We start from the raw sequence: 22729 nt of genomic DNA on the forward strand, positions 1-22729 counted from the left end.
TTATATAAACTCAAAACCACTTACTGACCTCTGAAATATATTATTAAAATTATGGGGATTATTACAGAGAATAAAGTCAATAAACAACATAGTGGTATATATGTTCTTAATGAATCCACCCTCATTCAACAAAAGGTAATAAAAGAAGAAACGAATTTATCATCAATTAATTTGACTCTTCTCTTTAGCAAGTCTCTCAGTCAAGATCCTCACTCCCATGTACCTGCACATTCCCAAATAAAAACAAAATCCTTTAGTAATATATCATCACAGCTTAATAAATTGGTAGTATATGGTAGAAGTAATTTTGTTAATGTATCATCTCATAAGTGTAAAATGAGAGTTTAACGTTAAGTGATATATGAAAAAAGTAGTATTTGAAGTTGAAGTTGAAAAATGATATTCGGAAGTTGAAGTTGTGTTTAGAGACACATTTCACTTGAAAAAAAGTTAAAAGTTTTGTCAGTAGGAAGTCTCACTTGAAAAACTCATCTTCATCAACTACTAAAAAGTTATTCTAATGTATAACCAACTATTGTTTTGAAATATTTTTTTGAAAAAATAGGAAAAAACTCATGTCCAAATGAGACCTAACTATATAAAAAGATGTAATTTTTAACATACTGAAAAAAGTGTCATATAAGTTGAGCCAGAAGGAGTAAAAATTAGTACTAACCTTCCAAGCATCATGACAGTGGCTTGAGGATTAGTTCCAGGAGAGTAATTAAAAGTTGAACCATCAATTACCCTTAAATTATCAACCCCAAGAACCTTATAATCTTGATCAACCACTTGACCAACTTGACATCCTCCATGATAATGCCAAATTGTCATCACAGTATCCTTACAAAATTGTTCCAATGATACTGAATCATTGTCATGTCTAGGCAACAAATTCACTGGTGCACTTGCTGTTAAATTGAGTAATGCTGGCAATGAAAGTGTGTCATATTTGAATTTTGAAAAGGATTTGGACTCAATTATTTTTTCTATAACTTTGAGACCATTAACACATCTTTCTAAGTCCTCTGGCTGTTTGAAGTAGTTGAAGGTGACTGATGGGTTGTCATTCGGGTTTCGGGTTCGGAGCTCCAAGTGTCCAGTGGATAATGGGCCCATTATTTTTTCTAATATGAAGCCCCCTCTAAATGCTGCATCATCTAGTGCACTCATCGAATTTATGGCTTTATCCAAGGCTTCTGGTGTTCTTTGTTTTGGTGGCACTGTTGATAGCTGCCCAATCTGAAAAAAAAAACCATGATTCTTTTCAACTTTGTGCTCAAATAAACGTAGAAGAATTAACCTAATTAAATAGCCCTCCACCTAACCGCTTAAACTCGAATTAATCGGCGGATATATAATATATGTATAATTGTATATAATCGGTGTATAATCTATGTATACCGATTAGGAAAAGTAAATTGTGAATCAGATCGGCTATTTGTGTGAAGATGCCATACACATAAGTACTACAATGGGTCTAACTAGGTCCATTTAACATCAAGTTGATGAAAGTTTGGGTCTAACAAGAATACATTTTCTTGTCCTAATTTTTCCTCTAAAATATAGAGGATTTAACTTATGTATACTATACAGTGTATTTTAATCTCATGCTTACGGACTGCCGTTTGTAAGTACCTTTAAGATATTTTGATAGTGTAAAAATTATTTTATTGTCAGTTATAGAAGTTAAACTCAATTATATAGTGAAGGATAAGGGCATGAAAGAGAAAGCGACGAAAATAAGAGCCATTTATACATTGTGCGAAAGATTTCTACTCCCTCTGTTTCAATTTATGTGAACAATTTCCTTTTTAATCCGTGCCAAATGAATGACCTCTTTCCTAATTTGGAAACAAATTCACTTTATGAAATGATTTATAGCCACACAAATATTCAAGACTTATTTTGAACCACAAATTTCAAAAGTCTTCACTCTTTCTTAAATGTCGTGCCCAGTCAAATGGGTTCACATAAATTGAAACTGAGAGAATATTAGTTTGTTTTAACCTGTTATGATAAGTTACCGGCCTTATTTTTCAGGTCATTAATCCTATTTATTACGAATGATTACCCGTATCTGTTTGGTGACTTGATAGTGTCAAATATTTGCAAATCATCAGTGTTTAAAAGTTAAAATCGTGAAAAGAATTACCTTTGGGGACAACATTCCATAATCACTACGAGGGGTTTGGCCACTGAAGTTCTCACCAGAGGCAGCTTCAATGTAACTTCCAAATGGGGTAATACCCACAACCTGAATTAGAGAAACTTCAACAGGCACAGGTGATGGCACAAATATTGCATTCATTGGGTTGTCCATCATGCCTTGTCCAACATTGGGCTGGTCCAGTACTACTGTGATATTATGGGCTTTTAATTGTTCTGATGGGCCTACCCCACTCAACATTAACATCTGTGGGCTCCCAAGTGCCCCAGCTGAAACAATTACTTCATTCATTTCACCACTTCTCAAATATGCCTTGTGTTTTTTCCCTAATGCATCTCTAAATATCACACCACGAGCTACTGGCCTTGACACTCCTGCACAAAGTTACAACTCAAATTTTTTTAATCATAAATCTAAAAAGTGAAGTTAGTTAATCTCACTTGTTGATTGGAACTATAATACTGTTGAAAATTTGAAAAACTATATCGATAATGAGTTCACATCCATAGTTTCTAGAGTACTATAGTAGTAGGTGCAGCGATATCCTGTAAGTATATATTGACTTAAAATCTTGGATTAGTCTTTAATTAAGCACATACTTCAACTTGGTTCCCCACATAGCTTTGCTTTCATTTACTCTAGTGTTACATTTTACGCGATACTCTTTTATTTTTTAGTAATTCAAAAAAGATTGATATATTTTTTATTTGAAAATTCTACCAAGTTTTCTATACTACCCTTAGTGAAATTCTCTTATATATAGTGATAAAAGTATCACCAAATGTCTAAGACTACAAGTTTTAAGAATCCTTTTGATATCTGTGTCGAAAGTCTAGCTCCAATTATATGATAGGCGATGTATATAAGGCCCTGTTACTAGCAATTCTGACTTCATACAAGCGGGTTGTAGCTTGCAATCCGAACTGAGGACAGATTTTTGGGGTTAATTAGCTTGTTCTCGCGGGAACACTATGATATAAATAAAACAAAACTATAATTTTTTCTTCTTTTTTTGCATGAGAATATATACGTACCTCTGGTTCGGAACAAGATTTTGTGTACCGAAGCATGCAAAAGGAGTGTGATTCCACTAGGGTTAGCATACTCAAGAAGATCAGCAGCCGTGTGTCGGTGACCGTCCTTATCGAAAATCGTGCCACCAACCTTCGTCCCATTTATATGATCATACGTAAATCCATTATACGGCACCACCCCAGACTCAACAAGACCGTCACGCACGGCGGATTGCCACTGCTGTACCGGTGGTTGAAACGCCACTTTATTTTCCACCCACACATACGACTCATTCACTAACTTCCCATCCCATCCCACGCGGCTCACATACTTTGTACCCGCGCGTGAGTAAAATCCCGCGTTTAAGCAGCTTGCCCCGCCTAGAACGCGTGCGCGCGCGTTGATTACACCGTCCTCGGAAATGAAACGTTGTGAAGGCGAGTTTGGTGAGAGATCGGAAAGTGCGGATCCGAATTTGGATAATAACGTGATGTTAGGGTTTCCGTAAGGGGAACCGCCACGCTCTAGTAGAAGTACGCTATAGTTCTGAGAGAGCGTGGCGGCTAACGGGCAGCCAGCAGTGCCACCACCGATGATTATGTAGTCATAGTGTGAGACATCTGGTGCTGTTGTTGCTTGGTGCATGAATGAGTAGTTTGGAGCTGCAAATCATACAAAGAGTTTGAACTTTTATACACCGACATGTAAAGTAATTCGTAATCTAAGCTAAAACATATACTGGCTCCGGTTCAAAATAAGTGTTCACTTAACCTTTAGCTCACCAATTAAGAAAATACTAATTTTTAGGAAAAAATAGCCACTAATTAAATACTACCCAGTTAAAATAGTTTCTTGATTACATAAAAATTCACTTATCTAAATAGGGGTAAATTGAAGAAAATAATTAATTCCTTCTTGATTATGTAAGTGAACACTTATTTTGAACCAAAATAAAAAGGCTAGATGAACCCTTATTACGGAGCGGAGGGAATAATGAGTTTATTTTTTATGTTGTAAGCTAATATATGCACAATGAGGTTAATAAACTGCTTAACTGAAAGCCTTCTAAAGACAGTTTTATTTTAAAAAGACTTTTCAAAAAGTATTTTTTGGCTAAAAGCAAACTTGTGTTTGGTCAATTAATTTAAAAAAGTACTTTTGAGCAACAATTAGTATTTGACCAAGCTTTTTTAAAAAGTGCTTCTATGTGAAAAGTACTTTTCAAAAAAGTGTTTTTGGGCAAAAGCTATTTTTTTAACCGAAAAAAGCTCTTCGCTTACTCCCTAAAAGCACTTATTTTCTCCCAAAAGTTTGGCCAAACACCTCACTTTTTTTAAAATAAGCACTTATTGAAAAAATAAGTACTTTTGGAGGAAAAATAAGCTTGGCCAAACAGGCTATAATTATAAGGTAATTACAGGTAAAATCTTTATGGAAAGTATTAAATTGGTTACCGACTTGCTAATACACGTTAAACTGCATTAAAAAACAAAAAAACAAAAAAAACAAAAAATAATTGCGCCGGCGATGTATGTAACATTCATCTAAAGATAATTCCAGTAATTGTTCATAGAAAGGAGTATTAATAATTAACTTGAAAAATGAAGAATGCTGATTATAATAGATTAAAGAGTATAAGTTCTATCTATGACCAACGGTGTAAGAAATAATTAATTACATAGAGCCTGTGACTTATTTTAGTTGCTTTTAAGCTAGAATAGTTTTAAAGTACTTTTATAGTGTTTGAGTAAAATAAAAAATTGTTTTTAAGCATTTGTTTTTAAGCCAAAAGTCATAAGCTAGAATTTCTAACTTATGACTTTTGGCTTATAAGTCAAAAGCCATAAGTCCATCCAAATAGGCTCATAATCAGGTAATTACAACTAATTTTGTGAGAAATGTCAAATGGTAACATGATAAACATGGTAACTATTATACTACAAGTTAAACTACATTGACAAGTGTAAAAAAGAATTCTTTAGACTGATATTGTATATAACTTTAATTCTAGATTAATTTACTTGATAGTGTAATTTTTTTTTATTTTTTTTAACATCACTAGTATATATGAGTAAACTAAACTATATCACTACTTAACACTACAACGAAAACGAAAAGGGTCTTTAACGACAATTAAAAGGCCGTGAAGTTGTAACAAGATATCCGTACTGGAAGGTGCGGCTCGATCACCTCCTTTTCGGGAAAAGCTAATGCCTGTTGGGCATTTGAGAACAAAAATTGCCGCTAATATTTTTACCTATCATTATTTTGTCGTTATACATGGGGTCACAAATTTACTACTATTAACTAGAAAAAAAAAAGGAGAAAATGGTAAAATTTTGTACCTTTTTCAGAAGAACAAAAGCCATGAAAGAGGAAAATTCCAAGAAGAGCAGCAATGATCAAACCAAACTCCATTGTTAAATTAGTATCTTCAAGTACTAAAATTAGAAATAAGTTCCCTTCAGTGGTGAGATATGGAAAAATAGAAGAAAAATGAGCATATATAGTGACACTCAAACAATTTAGACGGCAATAAATTTGGAAGTACAAAATGTTCCTTTATGGGATTTTTAGTGTATATTTTTAAGGAACAAGAAAATGCAGGAATTGTGAATTCTTGAATTTTGCAGCATAAGCAGAAGAGGAATCAGAAGAAGTGAAGCTATAGAGTAGTAATTGGAGAATTTATTTAAAGGAACAAAGAAAGTGACTAGTTAGGTCCAATAATTTTGTGTGTCAAAAGAAAAAAAATATTATAGTATTCTAATTATGGTAGTAGATGAGGCAAGGGAGAGGGGGAGAGGGTAGTTGTAGGATTTTAATTAAATGGGTTGCATGTAATCAACATATATAAGATGCCTATCTTTTTCTCTTTGATTTTATTCACATGATCATTAATTTGCCCCTTTTAATTCTATCAAATGCCAACTATTTTTGTCCTTGTCATTACAGTTACTTGATTGAGATCTTATAAGATTTAGATTCATTCGTCTAGTGAATCTTTGCTTCATTACTTATTCTAGTTTGTCTTTCTTTTTCGTTTACTTATATGGTATTCGAATTTGCTAGTCTAATTAATTCGTATTTTTGTCGTCGTGTATGATTTAGTAATAGAAAAATACTATCCACCAACAAGAGTTTCTCCATTTTAAGGCTCGATCACCAGTACCAGGAAAAAACTTATTATGACCAACATTTATGATCATTTGATATCTGATTCCTAATTAGTTATACTTTTATTGACTTTCAACAGAGGAATCTATAACGACGAGTGGCAACTAGATCAGATTTTATTTGTTGTGGAGCCTATATAACGATAAATAGCAACCAAATTTTATTAGTTGCGGAGCCTATATAACTATGGGCGGCGACCATAGATTATTAATTGCGGAGCCTATAATGACAAGTGGTGATCATCAAATTTTTGTAGCACTATTGATTTTTAGGGAACACGTGATTCGGATTTTTAGAAGTCAATTTTTCCTCGCTATAGTCATTGTTCTTGTTGGATATGATCTCTAGTTAAAGATATCATTATCTGATCTATCTCACCACACTCCTTAATGTTGTGATGTTAGATATAAGGGAAATGAGGTAAAGATAGTTCCGAACTTAGGATTTGAGAACTACACAAGATTGGATTCAAATCCTTTTGTTATGTTTTAGAATTTGCATTCTTGTTTTTATCCATGTCTCCAATATTCCCCCATATATCCTTTCCTTTTTTCCTTTTAGTTTGAAGTATATAGTTGCTGTGGTATTTGTGCTCGACCGTATGCATAAGTTATTAGATTGGCTTAATGCATATGCGGTCCCCTAAATTTGCTTCTTTTTTTTTTCTCGTTTTGACACTTCAATTAGCGTTATTTCCTATCAAGCCTTGCCTACGCCTTGAGTGTGTTCATCAAACCCCTAAATCTGATTTTTATTAGAAGCAAAGATTAAATTGGGAAATGGTTCGAGTAATATTTTACGTGGTAAGGCCATTAACTTTATCGTCACATGTGTCGGTTTTCATCCATTGTCAACTTTATTTGCCGCCACTCTTTTTTCCCTCTCAATTGCTGCTAATCTTAGCTAAAAGAAGACATAATTAAATTAGAATATATATTAGCATGCTGCTAAATTGAAGATGGAAAACTAATGTAAGTCGGATTGTGTTTGATAGCCACACTTAGGCAGAACGAGTTCAGAGATTCAATAGGAACAACACTTAGTTGAGGTGCCAAAATGAAAAAAAGAAGCAAGTTTAGGGGGCCGCATATGCATTAAGCCTATTAGATTTCTATACAAACTTTTTCAACACATCATATAAGCATAGTTATTTGCATGGAGACAAATAAATCCCGTTTTTTCGTTTGTACTGATCAATATCGTCTGGAATTTCTAAACTATACACGTTTACACATTTTAATATTTTATTACTGGTACTTACATCATATATTGAAGTTTTCTTATAATTTGCGGAAAGAGCAACAATAAGAATAATGATCTGCTCTATTTTTTTTTTTTGTTACATATATATACTAACGAATAATTAGACTCTTACATTTTTACGGCCTAGACTGTTAATTGCACTAAATTTAGTTAATCTAGGATCCAATATATACGAAAAGTTTCTCAAGGCTCTCAATAATTATATTGTTTATATATGAGTTAGTTGATAATTAATGTGAGCCAATGTTCAACAACCAAAAAAATCATATTATATATATATATATATATATATATATATATATATATATATATATATATATTTATGAGTTGATTTCTCACAGGAAATATTTACAATTATAGAAAAAAATGTTGGAAGAGTTTTAACTTATAAAATTTGTATGCTTTTATTTTTTTTTTAATGATTATGCATCTGTGGATAAAACTTTTAAAATGTTTTACTTTAAATCGAATTTAATAAACTGAAACAACATTCTTAGATATTTTCATATAATAACATGTGCGAAACATCGATGTGAACACAAATTCGTCATAATCAACGATCACAATACTAATTCAGATCTACGCATTCTCGTACATATCATAATTTTACAAAAAGTGATGGATATATAATTCTTTGGGAAGGTACGAAAGAGAAAGAAACTATTTTTCCAAATCTATCTTGAAATTTATTCCTATAATCTTTTATCGCCAAGTATACATTATGCGAAATATTTCCGCGTTCATGGGAAAAGATAATGCCATATTAGTTGTTAAAGTATATCCCACCACTAGTCACAACCATTTACGCCATAGCGAAGCTAAAAATTAGAAACCATCCAAGATCGATATTTAAATTAAAGTATTTACGGCCCCCATAGAATTCATTATCCCTCCCGTCGTACCCGAATTCACCCATTAAACCCACTTATCGATGCGACTTTGGGTGGTGTTGCAATGCTCAATTAGTGTGATGGAAGGATAAGAGAAGTGATAAATGGGTCAGATTGGGGAAGGGGAATGGTGGGGCGGCTATGTTATTAGAGGAGAGAGATCGGGGAGAAAGGGGGGGGGTGGGACGTGTCATATTCTGGAGGAATAGAAAAAGAAGGGAAGGGGAAGGGGTGGGTTTTAATTTTTTCGGATACGGTATGTTTTTGTAATTAAGTTATTATGTTCTGTAAATAAGGAAAAATATTTTTATGTTTTGTAATATAGAGCCTTAAGTAGTATTATTAGGTTATTTTCCCAATAATTAGACTCTTACATTTTTACGGCCTAGACTCTTAATTGCACTAAATTTAGTTAATCTAGGATCCAATCATGGGCCGAAAAGAAACCCCTTTATCGAAAATTATATTGTTTATATATGAGTTAGTTGATAATTAACGCTGTGAGCCAATGTTCAACAACCAAAAAAAGGTCATACTATATATATTTATGAGTTGATTTAACTCGAGCAGGAAATATCAAACAATTATAGAAAAAAATGTTGGAAGAGTTTTATCTTATATTCATTTCTGCTTTTATTTTTTCTTTCCTTGATTATGCATCCGTGGATGAATTTTTGAAATGTTTTACTCTAAATTTTGAAACTCCCTTAGATATTTTATTTAATAACATGTGCGAAACATATGTGAACACAAATTTATGCAAAAATGATAACAATACTAATTCAGTGCATGCCTCAGGTACATATTAAACTTTCCCTTACAAAAAGTGATACCTGCCAGATATATAATCTAATAGGTTTTTTGTACATGATGCCTAAATCAGTTATACTAGTTCTATTTTACGATAGGTTAGCAACGGATTATGAAAAATCTTATTAGCTACGTCTATTAATTTCTAATTTTTTTTTTTCTTTTTGCAGTGTGCTCTCTGTGAGTACATGTAGGGTAGGTTTTAATGAGATATTGTAACAACTATTTGAGTAGCTGGAGATAATGAAAGAAATAATAAAAGTTACCAATATTTTTCCAGTAGACTCCTCCTCCAACCACAAAACTTTTGAGTTTGAGGTCACACTGCATTTATTAATTGTTGTTCTTAGTTTGTGTTTCAACCAACCCCTTTTCATTAATATTTAATGCCATATTTAATAAATTGGATGTGAAGTAGTTCTTTCATCTCCAATTCTTTTCAAAGGTCCCAATTTGGAAAAGGACTATTTAAAATAAGTCATCAAATTCTTGATATAGAGTGAAGTCTTGTTTGGTGACTAGCTAGTATAATTCAACTTCCAACCAAGAAGGTGTAGCCACAGAAATCAAACAAGTATGGCCTCAATTGGCCGCACAAAAACTGAGGGGCCAAATAGTTAATTTCTAAACTAGTTAAATCGTGAGACAAATTAATTACTCATACACTCATGTTACAAATTTGTCAACTCTAACATGTAGATCAACTTTTGTTTTGTTTAACCATATGTATTTGTAACACACTAGCCTAATAGTAAATTCACATTAGCGTGGCCCATTTAAGGGAATAACATTCCCTACAAGAAATTTCTCAATTTCATAATTTGAACCCCGAATCTTTGATTAATAGTAGAGAAGCCACATTCTTTTGTACGGTAAATATAGACCAACTTGACTATTTTCCCCTTCCAATACGAGCTCAAAGGCTGACCTCTTCGAGCCAAAGCTAAAATGGAAGTGGGTGCTTAGTCCACGAGAAAAAACTTTCGTAATGAACGGATCTCCAATGATCTAGCCTGCCATTACATTGTGTTTCTATTTTCTAGTATGATGTTATTATATGTCCCACAAATGTATGTAGCCTAGAAAACAAACTAAACAGATATATTAGTAGATAAACTCAAAACGACTTTAGTTAGCATTCGGCATATATTTTTGTGACAAGATGGTCATCTAAAGAAAAGATGAGACCCCATTGAGTGTTTTTACTTCTAGTTTTCAAGGCCAAGATCGTCATACTAATTTGGTGATGCTTTTCTTAGCTAATAATATTGTCACTTTGTGCGAGGACAGTTCAAAAATTTTCCACAAAATTAATGACACAATTAGTTGGCAGATTGGCCGTGGAAATTAATTCATGTGGAGGTGGCACGTAATTGCAACTTCTTATCATGAGCAACAATGGCGGTGAAAAATTATCCCCTCCCCCCACCCACAAACCTCCTCCCGTTATCTTTTCTTTCTAAAAGAATGACAAAGTGCGAAGTTTTAGAATCAAACAACTACTTTTATGATGAATTTAAATATTACCGACGGTGGTTTAGTAGGATCTAAAATATATCATAAATACTTTTGAACTATAAGATCATGTCATTAAGGTAAAATGGAAGGAAATAATGTTTTAATCTTTTCACTACACATAAGGGTAAAACGGGAGGAAGTAACTTAAAACAACCAACACTAAGTAAAAGATTTTATACTCACGATTTGTATAACCACAAAAAAAGACAGTGACAACTGTAAAATTGACTCATCAAATAGTAGTGTCATTACGGAAGGTTACACAACAAACTAATCGGTGGTTCAAACCGCAGTACTCTGATTTGATTTGCTGGACCACACCATACATAATACATATCATAAACGCTCATCTGCACCGCTGTTTACAACCAAATCAAACAATTTAACCATTTAGTGGTCATAATTTAAGTGATAAAAAACATACTTTGACTATAATTAAGTGGTACACGAGTAAATAAAACCCGCTTATCTTGCACTTATTGATTTGATGTAAACACCGAATACAAGTAAATTCGTTACATACAATAACTTATGCTAAGTACTGTCAAACCTCTCTATAACAAAGACATGGTTGGTCGAAATTTTTAATTTGTTATAGAGAATGATCATATATCTGCTTTTAAAGATTGCATTTAAATAATATATCTTACATTTATAGGCAAAAAAGATGCATAAAATCTAATTTTCATTTTTAATTGTCAATTTCTAAACTTAATCACACTTTGTCTAATGAAGGAAAATCGTTTAATGATGAAAAAATATATATATTCATATGATATTTTTTGTCATAAATAGTGTATTAAATGATCAAATATTTGGTCAAAATTTCTAATCAAATATTTGGTCAAAATTTCCACTCTCATTATTGGTAATCATAGATATTTTATTTTTCTAAAGATGGTTAATTATTATATTACTAAAAAAGAAAACGTTATATATATATAATTTCAAAGAAAATCTTCTTTCATAAAATTGATTGTTCTTTATTATAGGTGAAAAATGTTGTATAGAAGTAAAATATAACATAAAAAATCGATTCCGAAAAATCTTAATCGTTATAGAGATACGTCGTTATACGGATGTAAGTTATATAGCTTAAATCGGTACATAGTCCCCATCAATACCCACGTGGATTAACAAGTGAGGTTCAATATTTTAGTTGCGTAGATGGTAACAGAGGCAGAGCAGCTACTTATAGGTCAGAGTAGCAGTTTCTAACAGCAGACATTGAATAATAAAGAACCTAGTTGAAGCAAAGAAATCAATGAACTAATTATTAACCAAACATTTACAGCAATATTACACATGGAGCAAAACGAAAGTACCTAAACAAGAACAACTCAATTACTTAATAAGCTAGAAAGGGAGGTGGAAAAGAATTGAGGGGTGATAATGCTACCATGGTTGAGAACATTTTAAAAATCCAAAAGGCGCTCAGTAAAGAGTATTGTAGGTGGAACAGGTCGCGATAATGGAACCTAGACAAATCAGAAGTGAAGGAAGGAGTGTGACATTCAAGAGCCTACTCTGCCCCAAATATCCAGCAAGGGTGATAGTTACATCTGCAATCACCCGAGCAATTGTGCCAGCTTCCGTTGACAAGAGACCCCCGTTGTAGGTTCCACGAGAAAGTCTGGATGACATGACTCGAGAGAGGAGTGATAAATTTACACCTGATAATGTCAGCCAAATGAATAGAGAGATTTAGAATTTAAGCAATGTAAAACATTACCCAAAAAGAAAAACATCGATCATCATCAAGATTGAATTGTTCCAAGTTCGTCATGCTAAAGAGTTCAGTTTATCCAATTCAAGACTGGTTAAGAAAGCTACATTCAGCAGTGAAAGCTACATTTAGCAGTGAAAGGAATTAGTAGTGAAAAGTCCAACTCGTCTTTTTTCCATCAATCAGTATCTGCACGTCTATACTTAGATTCAAAATCCTATTTCTATTATAAAAAATGAGGTTTTAACCTACTTTAAAAGTGTCCTTTAGGTCGTAATGAGACCTTAAATATCAGTTCTCTAGGATTCCATTCTTTTAAGGAGTAAGCAAATATAAACAGCCATATGTCACTCAGTAACGGATCCGCTTATCCGAGATATGCAGCTGTAAACCACTAAACCTAGTTTCTGAAATCAAAAACTTTAGTTTGTGATATGCAGACAAGCATATCAAACGAGTTTAAAGACATCATCTTTGAATTAGTAGTTCATTATAAACAGAAGTGGAAAAGAAACCTACAGATAGAATTATTGAGAGAAACTAGAATTTTATGACACCACTGTAATTCGGTTTCACTAGCCTCTCAGATGTAACATACCCTTCATAATTGATCTGACAATATTGACCCAGATCATGCTTCACATGTCTATAAATTTGGTAATACATATCACTCCCATATTCGAACCACAGAACAGACATTTCAGATACCGGCTTGGCACCCTCATATAATGCTAAATTAGCAGAGGTACCATGCATGCAACAGTCACTATTGCAGCATATTATTTTGCTTTATCATATTGATAGGTAGGTCGACAACAAATATGTTTCTTAATGAGAGACAAAAAAGGGACAGAGGGGTCTTACCTTCTAATACTTCAGCAGCTACAAACATTATGAGCCCGGAGATGACATATTGTGGCACAGAATATGGGATTACAACATGAAAGCTCCCAAGTATACCAAGAAAAACAATAATTTCAGATGCCAACAAAATTTGCCTGCAAAGAGAAGAAACCTATCATACTCTCATAGCAAATACTCAACATGAATGACCTTGAATAAGTTATTCTGCTTTCATGTAATTACATATTGACATATCTGCGCATTGAGCATACGAGCAAGGAGTTCAATGCACTAGTAAACTTGAAGGCCCAAAAATGAAACTATTGCACTTAAGAATCCTTCTGATAGAGTAAATACTACTGACTAGCAGCTTTCTTATGCAAGTAAAAGGAAAGTTACTCACTCCATTCTCATTATAATATAGGTCAATGTCATCATCAAAATTTTATATCCAGGAAACTTTGGAAAACCCAGCCTCCTGTTTAGAAAGTAAGCATCCAAAGCATGTTGTTTTGCAAAAGAGAATACCTGTCCTCAAACATGTTACTTATGTAGCTCCCAACAACAACATTTATTGGAAGAACTGTGAGACCAAGACATGCAAGAAAAATTGCCACAGTGCCCGTTGACCAGCCAAAGTAATATGTCGTGACGACACTGGATTCTGAAAGTAAAATCTCCATAGCATATTTCAGCATGAAGTAGATTAATAATTGAACCTGGAAAGATGAAAGAGTCCTGTCACCATTCATTTAAAGTTAAAATCTTACTTAAAGCATAATCAAACTATATGATGCTTCTTTTTTCCATATGCATACAAAGAGTGATCCATCCTTCTCATTTTCTAATCCTTTTCTGATCCATCCTTCTCATTTTCTAATCCCTTTCTTTGTTCATTTCTCTCTTGGCTATGATGAGAAGGCACTGCCCAATTAAACATACAGTTCTGTGCACTTCCACATTTTTACCTCAGCTCAGCAGCACCAGAAAGCATATATATATTTACGTACTTTGCCTTATACTGTGCACATACCCCCATAACACGAGTGCCCATTAAAAGAAACTGCTTGGTAGCAGTATGTGTTTAATGCAAAGTGGAAATGTAGATGCATATTCAGATAAGAGTAGTAGAATCTCTGGCCTGTTAGATCACCAATGCCAACAGATGCTTAACTACTTCCAGAGCTCTGGCAATGGCCATTACTAGAATACCAAAACACCTATCCTTACCAGTTGTGTTTCATTTCTACTAAGACAAGCTTATGTTCTACACCGTGCACAGCTTTCAATACGCAAATCACCATCGTTAACCTCCACCAGTATTATAGGTATGTTATGATAAACTACACTTCATGTCCTACATAGCTGTCCTTATTTTTTCTTTGACATCATTATCACAATCTTCACAAAACTTGAAGAATTTCAAAGCTCAAGCAACATAAGGGAGCACGTTGTGGATAACACAAACCAATGGTTGGGCTCCCAAGAGACAAATAGCCATTAAGCATGAACGCAGGCAATATAACTGACTGTAATATCACTGACCCAATCTTTTTCTCAATAGACTTTATTCACAGTTGGAAACTTACCTTCACAGAAGGCGTAAGTAATCTGTATGCATCAGCTAAAGAGTTGGCTGGCTGGCGAGACTCCTCAGGAGCTTCTTCACTCTCATCATATTCTTGGTCATTCTCATCATCTTGTTGATTGTCCTCCACTTTTAAGAGCAATGGTTGTGCAACGCCCTTTTCAAGGGCATCATTTTCTACTGGTACAAAAAAAGGTTAACATCAGACTGTATTTGAATAAGCACTCCTGCTCTTCCATTTTGTATGAAGAACTTTTTTTCTCTGGCTAGTCTAAATTATGCTTGCACAAAGAATAAACTGTAAATCATCTATAATATATAAAACCAACTTCATTCACATACTCCAAGAATTAATTTAACATTTTTATACGATGGTAGAAATATAATAGGTAAATGGAGCTTCTTCATTTCCAATCCGAGTCATCTATTATACAATAGAATTATACAGTGGTGCAACTTTTGATATACACTAAAAGCGTTCTTAAGAGGCTCCATTAAGAATTTCTCTGAGAGGTCACCATTGCCGCGAGCAAAAATATTAATGACGAGGAAGGCTTTGTTATTAAGCTTACTAATACTTGTTCTTCTGCGAAATATATCACGTTTCCTGCCTTGGGGCTTTAAAACTGAAGTTGGAGAAGCACTATAAACGGGTCATACATACCATGACGTGGACATGCGCTGATTATGCTATGAAATTTTGGAACAAAAGACTACAAGTTACAACATCATACCAATACCATGCAACAAAAAGTTCAACATACCATTATTAGCAGGTTCTTGAGGACCATTGTTCACTTCAATCTCATTAGCAGGTTCTCTGAATGAGATCCACAACCAGATCAAATAGATTAACCATGCAAAAGCCATGAGCCAACCAGGCAAAGTATCTTGATTGAAGGTAAACTTGTAAATCTTAAAATTAGTTTGGAGTAACCCAGCAAGTGCAGGACCACATGCCATCCCAAGAGCGCTAGCACTGACAAATCCCGCTGAAGCCTGCATACGGATTTTAAGGGGCACACAATCACTGATGTAACGTCGGTTCACTGCTCTGGCAGAACCCAAACTGCAAATTCAAGAAAATAATGGGAAAGCACCTTCCTGTCAACATAATATTCCGGCGCAAGTAATCATTTCAACATCACAATCGACCTCCCAAAAACTGAGGTAGGAATGAAATGAGAATGTAGTATAAAGATGAGCAAGCACAATGTTTACTGACTTCACTAATATCATATCATTTGACTTCTTCACTCATATATCGTACTCCAGACTGAAGTGGTTAGTTTACCTGGTCCCAAAAGAAATGCTTTACTTCCAACGATAAACAAGAATCAACTGAGGATTATCCTAGCTTGCTGCAACTAAAGTATATTATGTCAAGTAGTTAAAAAGTCACACAGAAAAATTTCTCCAAAGTCCTGAGATCACTCTCCAAAATCAATTCAGCACAATTCTCATCTTTGATATCACTGAAGATTATCTGTCTAAAAGATGTTAAATTCTTTCCTACACACCCTAACATATAGCAAAGCAAAGAAAAATCTAAAATATTCATCACAGGATCCCATGTGCGCCCAACACATGCATAAATGTAGACATTTGGGGAGAGAGAGAGAGGGGGGAGGCCTACCCGCAAAATACTCGACCAAGAAGGAGAACTGGTATTGAATGGAGATCATAAGCCAATGCATACATGACATTCCCCACAAAGAGAATTATACTGCTAAATACCAGAGGTCTGAAATACGACCTGTTTGACCAAGCGCTGAAATACACAGAGGAAAAGATCTGTGCAACAGCCATAGCTCCGATCACAATACCACAAACTGTTGCAGCAGCACCAAGGCTCATAGAATAATCATCTGCTGTTGGAACAATAATATATGTATTGACCATATAAAGGAAGGTATTGGCCAAGTTCAAGAGAAGTGACATAAAATGGTATCTCTGATCATCAACTTGTTCCTCAACAGGAGTTGGAAACTCTTCTTGCATGATAAGTGCATGTTGGGCCAAAAAGTTAAGGAAGTTTGTTGAATGACTTAATCTATCAACAGCTGCTCTCATTGAGTCAACAACAGAATCCTGCAAAAAAAAAAAAAAAAAAAAAAAAAATTTAAAGCCATATAAGAATACAGTAGAGGAAGTCAAAATTATTTGATACCAAGAACTGTAGGGTTTATTCTATCAGTACAATACGAAAAGATTAAAGGATGTGAAGAAAAACCTGGAGTGGAAGAGAAGGCTGGTCATAAATAGACAAGTAGCTTCCTTGACGGTCCTGAAGGTCTGCAAGATTACGAGATATTGCTCCAACAACTGCCCCTAGTCCCTGCAAATTGTAATCACATTCATGGTCAGTGGCGCCCGGTTGACATATCGTCATTTGTCAGCGAGATTTTGCTCTTTGACAAATCTATCAAATTTCTGAAGGAAATTCACATTTTCTCATCACGAATATTGAATAATCAATATTGCATTAGGTCTTACTCTTCTTTTAGTTCTTCTCATTAAAATGCCAACTAGAAAGAGTAAACCTAGTCATCGCAGTATTAATTGATGCTATAGACGTGCAGCAGTCATGTTATTACTAGTAGAAGAAGATGGAAAAAAGACAGTAGCTAGTTGAGTTCAGCATATTACCACATGCTTGAAAACTTGCTGAAGTTGGGAATAAGGATGATTAGCCCGGGTTTTGACATAATAATCAGTGAATCTATACCCAAAACGTTTGTCAAATTTCTTGAGGATCTTCCGCAATCCAATGGCATTTATTTCAACGAAAAAGAGAAGCTTCAGAAGATCACGTCCCACATCTCTATAAGCTTCTCGCAACTCAGCTATTTTGGATATATCAGGCTGTTCTTGAAGAGAGTCTTGCTGTTTATTAAGTTCAGATATCCTGCTTGCCAGCACTCCTTGTTGTTCCAACATAAACAGAACAATTCTTTCAATCTGCAAGAGTTGTGAAGAAAATTACAGACGACGCTTTCACTTTTCCTGCTTAAGTAAAAACATAGATCCGACAGTGTGACAGAGTTCCCTATAAGGAAGAAGCATCCTTTTAACCAAACACTACATGAATAAAAAGTCAGGCTAATTCCTGAAGACTGCCATTGACGATGGGAGACGGGATGCTTTTTTTCAGTCACCTAAAAGTACTTGCAGCTAGTGTACCTCTTTCAGTTGAAGTAGGAATACATGCCACTTCAAGAAACATCATGACATTTGTTTAAATAATAATAACAAATTTATCGGCGAGCCTCATAACTTGCTCTCATAGTATCAAAAGTTAGAAAAATCTCTTTCAGTAAAGATCAACAAACCAACCCTAACCAGATTTGGCTGATATGCATATAAGAGATGCTACTTGCTAGTGCACAACCCTCAAATTCTTACCTGATTGTCCAGCATCCGTGAGAAATCCTTAAGAACAGTTCGACGATCTAGTGCTCCAGCTTTGATTTGGTTACCATACTGCTTAACTTTTTTCTTCATTAATTTGTAGTTGATGTAATATCTGGAAAGTCCAAAAATAAAGCTCTTCAAGTATACAAGACAAATCAATCCTGACAAAACAATCAAATGTGTCTGTGGACTCAATGCAAAGTTTTTTTGAGTTTCCTTGTTTCTTTTCCTTCGAGAAGTAAGATCTAATATATCTCTTTGCTAGCTAGTTTCCTTCACATGTCTCCACATAAGTCTGCCTTGTCTCTTTTATTATCACAAAGTAATGTGCTTCCTTAACCCTCCACAAGTTTACTAGTTGCTTTTTCTGCAATTTAACTGTAATTCCTTTAATTTGCAGTTAAAACATTGTCAAGATCCTCTTGACAGAACTTATCTTCTACAGTAATACAGCAGGTATTACGCTTTCACTACATGTCACTCATTTAAACTGTATTAGCATTGGAAAAAATACTCTCAAATGTAGCAAGGTTGAAATGCATTTAAGTATTTAACATGCTCTCATGGAAATTATCTTGGGTAGTCAAATCTAAACCAGCAAAAGAAAATGCACGCTCTAGTTTCCAGCAAGTTTAAATGAAAGAAAGCATAAAACAGCTAGGTCTATATAAGGGATATCGTGCATACCCTTGCCATTCTTGGATCTGTCTGTCCTTCAACTTCTTTCCAAAAGCAACCATTTTTCACTGTATAACCAAAAAGAAAAGGAGAAAGACAATTTTAAAAAAAGAAAAGACATAAGCAGAATTTCAGACATGAGAAACTGTTTTTCAAATGCTATAAAGCTAGAACTGTTTGGCTGATGGGAATTGAGATGGTAATTACAATTCAATCTATCACAATACTTACTGAAACAGCTGATCACAAAGAGTGTTGTCAAATTCTTGCTATGGTTTTGGAGAATGAAATCTTCCGTAATGCACAATAAATGTGCATCACCGAACCATAGTTTACTAGCGTATACCAATCTATTGTGGGTCGATATATCATAACATGCTTACACAAACTTACGACACAAAGAAAAATTCATCGGAAAAGGAATTATTAATTCAAGTTTGAGAAAGATAAGTTGCACATGTTCACGCATAGTTTTAAGTAATACTAATCAAATAACACATTTTCTATGGAACATCCCCTGATTTCGTACTAGAAGAAAACATGTCAGCTTCTCAATTGAAAAGAAATGTTTAACTAATGCAATTCATACAGAACAACACGACAGGTGACCCACCAGTCATGCCATTTCAGACAAAAGAGTTTGATTCTTTTTTTTTTAGCAAATGTCGAGTTTGGAGAGATCTATGGGTTTATTCCAAAGCGTAGCGACTCAAATATAACCAATGTTATTTTCAATACTAATTCCTTCTTCTTCTTCTTTTTTCTCTCTTTTTTGGGCTTCATAAATCTAACTGGTTGCAAAGAGCCTATAGCAGGTTTACTGCCTATATGACTAGGGAATAAATGACAAGTTTATGATTGGACCTTAACAATCAAAACCAAATCTGAATAGCATGATAATGACCATGTACATCTCAAATTCTCAATATGTATAAAACAAACATTCTTCCACAGTTACATATCTTAATTAGAGGTCAGCTCAACAATTATTAGTACTGCAACCACCATTAAAAAATCATTTACATATTCACATATAAAAAAAAAAAAAAAACGCAGAAGCTCACTCGTAACAGAAGTTATATCATTCTAGTGAAAATTCGAAAAGAAAAAAAAAGGATTAATACAAAGCATTGGAGTTGGCAGATACTTCAAAAGTTAATCCGTTCTAGTCAAAATTCGAATTGAAAAAAGTCCGAAATTCAGCATAAAAGGCAATTTGCAGTGGAGTTGACAGTAAAAATAAATAAATCCACTGTGACGCATGCATACATATCTCAGTTCAATCAACTGAAACATGTTTTTGTTTTTTGCTTTTACTTATTTTATTTGCTTGCTTTTCATACTACTCCTATAAAGTATTTACAAAGCATTTCTGCACATTACCTGAGGATGACGAATCTGCAATTCGCCAAAAAAAAAAAAAAAAAACTCTTAGATGAGCAGCAACAAACACTAAGAGATAGCGCTATCTTATTCGAATCTCAACGAAAATTTCGTATCAACAAACACCAAAAGCTATAGTTAGCTATCAGTAATCTTCACGAGATTTCGTATCACTAATCAGAACTGAAACAGAAAATTCGGATCTGTACAGCATAAAGATTCGAATATTCCAAATACTCTTATTTTTAGATTCCTTTTTGATTCCTTCAAGCTATGGAATTCTCTGTGTGCGCGCGCGCGAGAGAGAGCATATAATAGGGAAGAAGTAGCACGACGATGGAATGATGATTGATGGAGGAGGGAGGTGGTGAGAGTATATGGCTGGTAAAAGTACTCATCCACATTAGATCTCCTACTCTTTTTTTCTTTTCAGCCTCCCTATTGTACAATTTAAAATAAAATTTAGATATTTAGATATTTGTGTAGTTATAAATTATTTTATAAAATTAAATTATTTAAATATAAAAATATATCAATTTTTTTGGAATAAACTAATTAGAAAAGTGAGATAATCTTTTAGGGACGGAGGAGGGTACTTGTTTTGTCCCGATTTATGTGTACATTTCAAATTTTTTGGTTTTGTCACAATAATTATCTATATTTTATTTTAAAAGCATGAATATAAGTGTTGGTTGATCATAATATTCTTAAAATATTAAATGACTTTTATACTTTTTTAGTTTAATTCTACCGTGATTTTATTGACTATTTTGGTAAATAAAAAATATCACAGTGAAAATAGATTTTAAAACAAATACTACTTCCTGAATTTTAGCTTTTAATCTACGTAATTATTTAAACGGTCTTTGCTATCATGCGGTGGTCGTTTATTTGTCAAATAATCTCAAGTTAATTTTCTGTGTTTCACGTAGAAGTTGACAGCCGAAGACATGGACAAACATGAAAAGAAAAAGATGCGTAATTGGTCGAATCTTTTGACAAGGAATTTAATATCTCTGTTCAAAGTCTTTTTTGTAAACTTCATCTGTGTTTCTTCAATAATGCAACAGAAATTTGAGAAGTGAAAGGTACTATTTGAAATTATTATTAAATTGTCCTTGTGTCTCAATTTATGTGACACTTTTCGTTTTCGAGATTCAAACTGTATGAACTTTGATCAATATTTTAATATAATTTTTTTCACCAAATTGATATGAGAAAAGTTATAACATATAGTATTTTTTATGTAATTTTCAAATATATAATTTTAATCTTAAAATATTGAGTTTATCTAATCCAAATTAACTTTAAAATTTAGTCAAATTGACTCTCAAAAAATTAAAAGTGTCACATAAATTAGGACGGAGTAAATATGTCAGAGGATCACTTTCGTTTGAATAGTTATTCACTGTTAACGAAAGGATGTGTCAAACATTCCAAGAAGTTGCAAAACAAATAGGGTTATGAGAGGCAATTCTCTTCAAATTGCCATCAACTTATTTAAAATTATAGTGGTGCATTTAATCCAACCGACTTTAGGAAATTGTGGAATACATATATTGTGATGATAATATTGTCATAGTATTCGGGACTTACTTTAATATGTAGGACTTTCACATCAATTAATAGTAGAGTTTTTAAGATGAAGAGTTATAGTAAAAAAAGTGACTATCGGAAGATGTAAAGTTGTGAACAGAGGATGAGTTAGAGATGAAAAGGTCTAAAGATGCGTTTCACAAAGAATTTTTATTGATATACTTAATTTTTAGGACATAATTTATATAAACATATATATATATATATATATATATATATATATATATATATATATATATATATCCTTACTTTTAGTCTCTACCTAGAGTACACAAACTATAGATACGAAGAGCTACACAAGCACGTACATTAAAATGTATTTTTCTACTATGCATATATAAAATTCAATTGCTTGATTATATTAGCTAGGATCCTTGAAAGTCTGAAGGTAAGAGGCGTAATAGCTAGATAGGTTATCGAAGGTGTATTATTTCTATTTTAATAGTTTGTAAGGATTAAATATTACTTACTATATATATTAAAAACTTGAAAAGTTAGTATTACTATAGAATTATATATATTCCAAATGTTAAATTTTCTAATAACATCTTTTATCTCACTATTAAAATTAATATCTAATAACATTTTTCAATGTAATTACAAGTAATAGTACCCAATATTTTTGTTTTGTGATAATTGTTAGGGAATAACGTGCAAGT

General features: G+C 33.4%; 2 protein-coding genes across 3 annotated transcripts; both read right to left on the reverse strand.

The window, feature by feature from the left end:
• Positions 1-5929, reverse strand: LOC132030447 (protein HOTHEAD). The gene is made up of 5 exons (XM_059420081.1): positions 5530-5929; positions 3205-3846; positions 2156-2544; positions 677-1242; positions 1-223 (listed from the first exon to the last, which is right to left on the reverse strand). The coding sequence occupies exons 1-5, from the start codon at positions 5600-5602 to the stop codon at positions 163-165; spliced, it is 1731 nt and encodes a 576-aa protein (XP_059276064.1). The 5' UTR covers positions 5603-5929; the 3' UTR covers positions 1-162.
• Positions 5930-12089: 6160 nt separating this feature from the next.
• On the reverse strand, positions 12090-20565 carry LOC132030448 (SPX domain-containing membrane protein At4g22990-like). 2 transcript variants are annotated; one of them, XM_059420083.1, is made up of 11 exons: positions 20475-20565; positions 19101-19159; positions 18405-18525; positions 17649-17960; positions 17233-17337; positions 16636-17090; positions 15764-16068; positions 15001-15176; positions 13940-14130; positions 13433-13566; positions 12090-12515 (listed from the first exon to the last, which is right to left on the reverse strand). In XM_059420083.1, exons 2-11 carry the CDS (start codon positions 19151-19153, stop codon positions 12277-12279), a joined length of 2091 nt encoding a protein of 696 aa, XP_059276066.1. In that variant the 5' UTR covers positions 19154-19159; positions 20475-20565; the 3' UTR covers positions 12090-12276. The 2 variants fall into 2 exon arrangements, with proteins under 2 accessions (XP_059276066.1, XP_059276065.1); XM_059420082.1 differs by having other exon boundaries at positions 15001-15179.
• Between the last annotated feature and the right edge of the window lie 2164 nt (positions 20566-22729).

The sequence above is a fragment of the Lycium ferocissimum genome, chromosome 9 (genome assembly GCF_029784015.1).
Source record: "Lycium ferocissimum isolate CSIRO_LF1 chromosome 9, AGI_CSIRO_Lferr_CH_V1, whole genome shotgun sequence".
Classification (NCBI taxonomy): Eukaryota; Viridiplantae; Streptophyta; class Magnoliopsida; order Solanales; family Solanaceae; genus Lycium; species Lycium ferocissimum.

Excerpts from the sequence above, each read along its gene's own strand:
- LOC132030447 (XM_059420081.1), bottom strand. The coding sequence starts at position 5,602 with ATGGAGTTTGGTTTGATCATTGCTGCTCTTCTTGGAATTTTCCTCTTT. Across the intron at positions 1,243-2,155 it reads ATGGAATGTTGTCCCCAAAG|ATTGGGCAGCTATCAACAGT; the intron begins GTAATTCTTTTC and ends TTTTTTTTTCAG. Across the intron at positions 224-676 it reads ACTGTCATGATGCTTGGAAG|GTACATGGGAGTGAGGATCT; the intron begins GTTAGTACTAAT and ends GGGAATGTGCAG.
- LOC132030448 (XM_059420082.1), bottom strand. The coding sequence starts at position 19,153 with ATGGTTGCTTTTGGAAAGAAGTTGAAGGACAGACAGATCCAAGAATGG. Across the intron at positions 17,338-17,648 it reads AGCAAGTTTTCAAGCATGTG|GGACTAGGGGCAGTTGTTGG; the intron begins GTAATATGCTGA and ends TACAATTTGCAG. Across the intron at positions 16,069-16,635 it reads CTTGGTCGAGTATTTTGCGG|TTTGGGTTCTGCCAGAGCAG; the intron begins GTAGGCCTCCCC and ends TTGAATTTGCAG.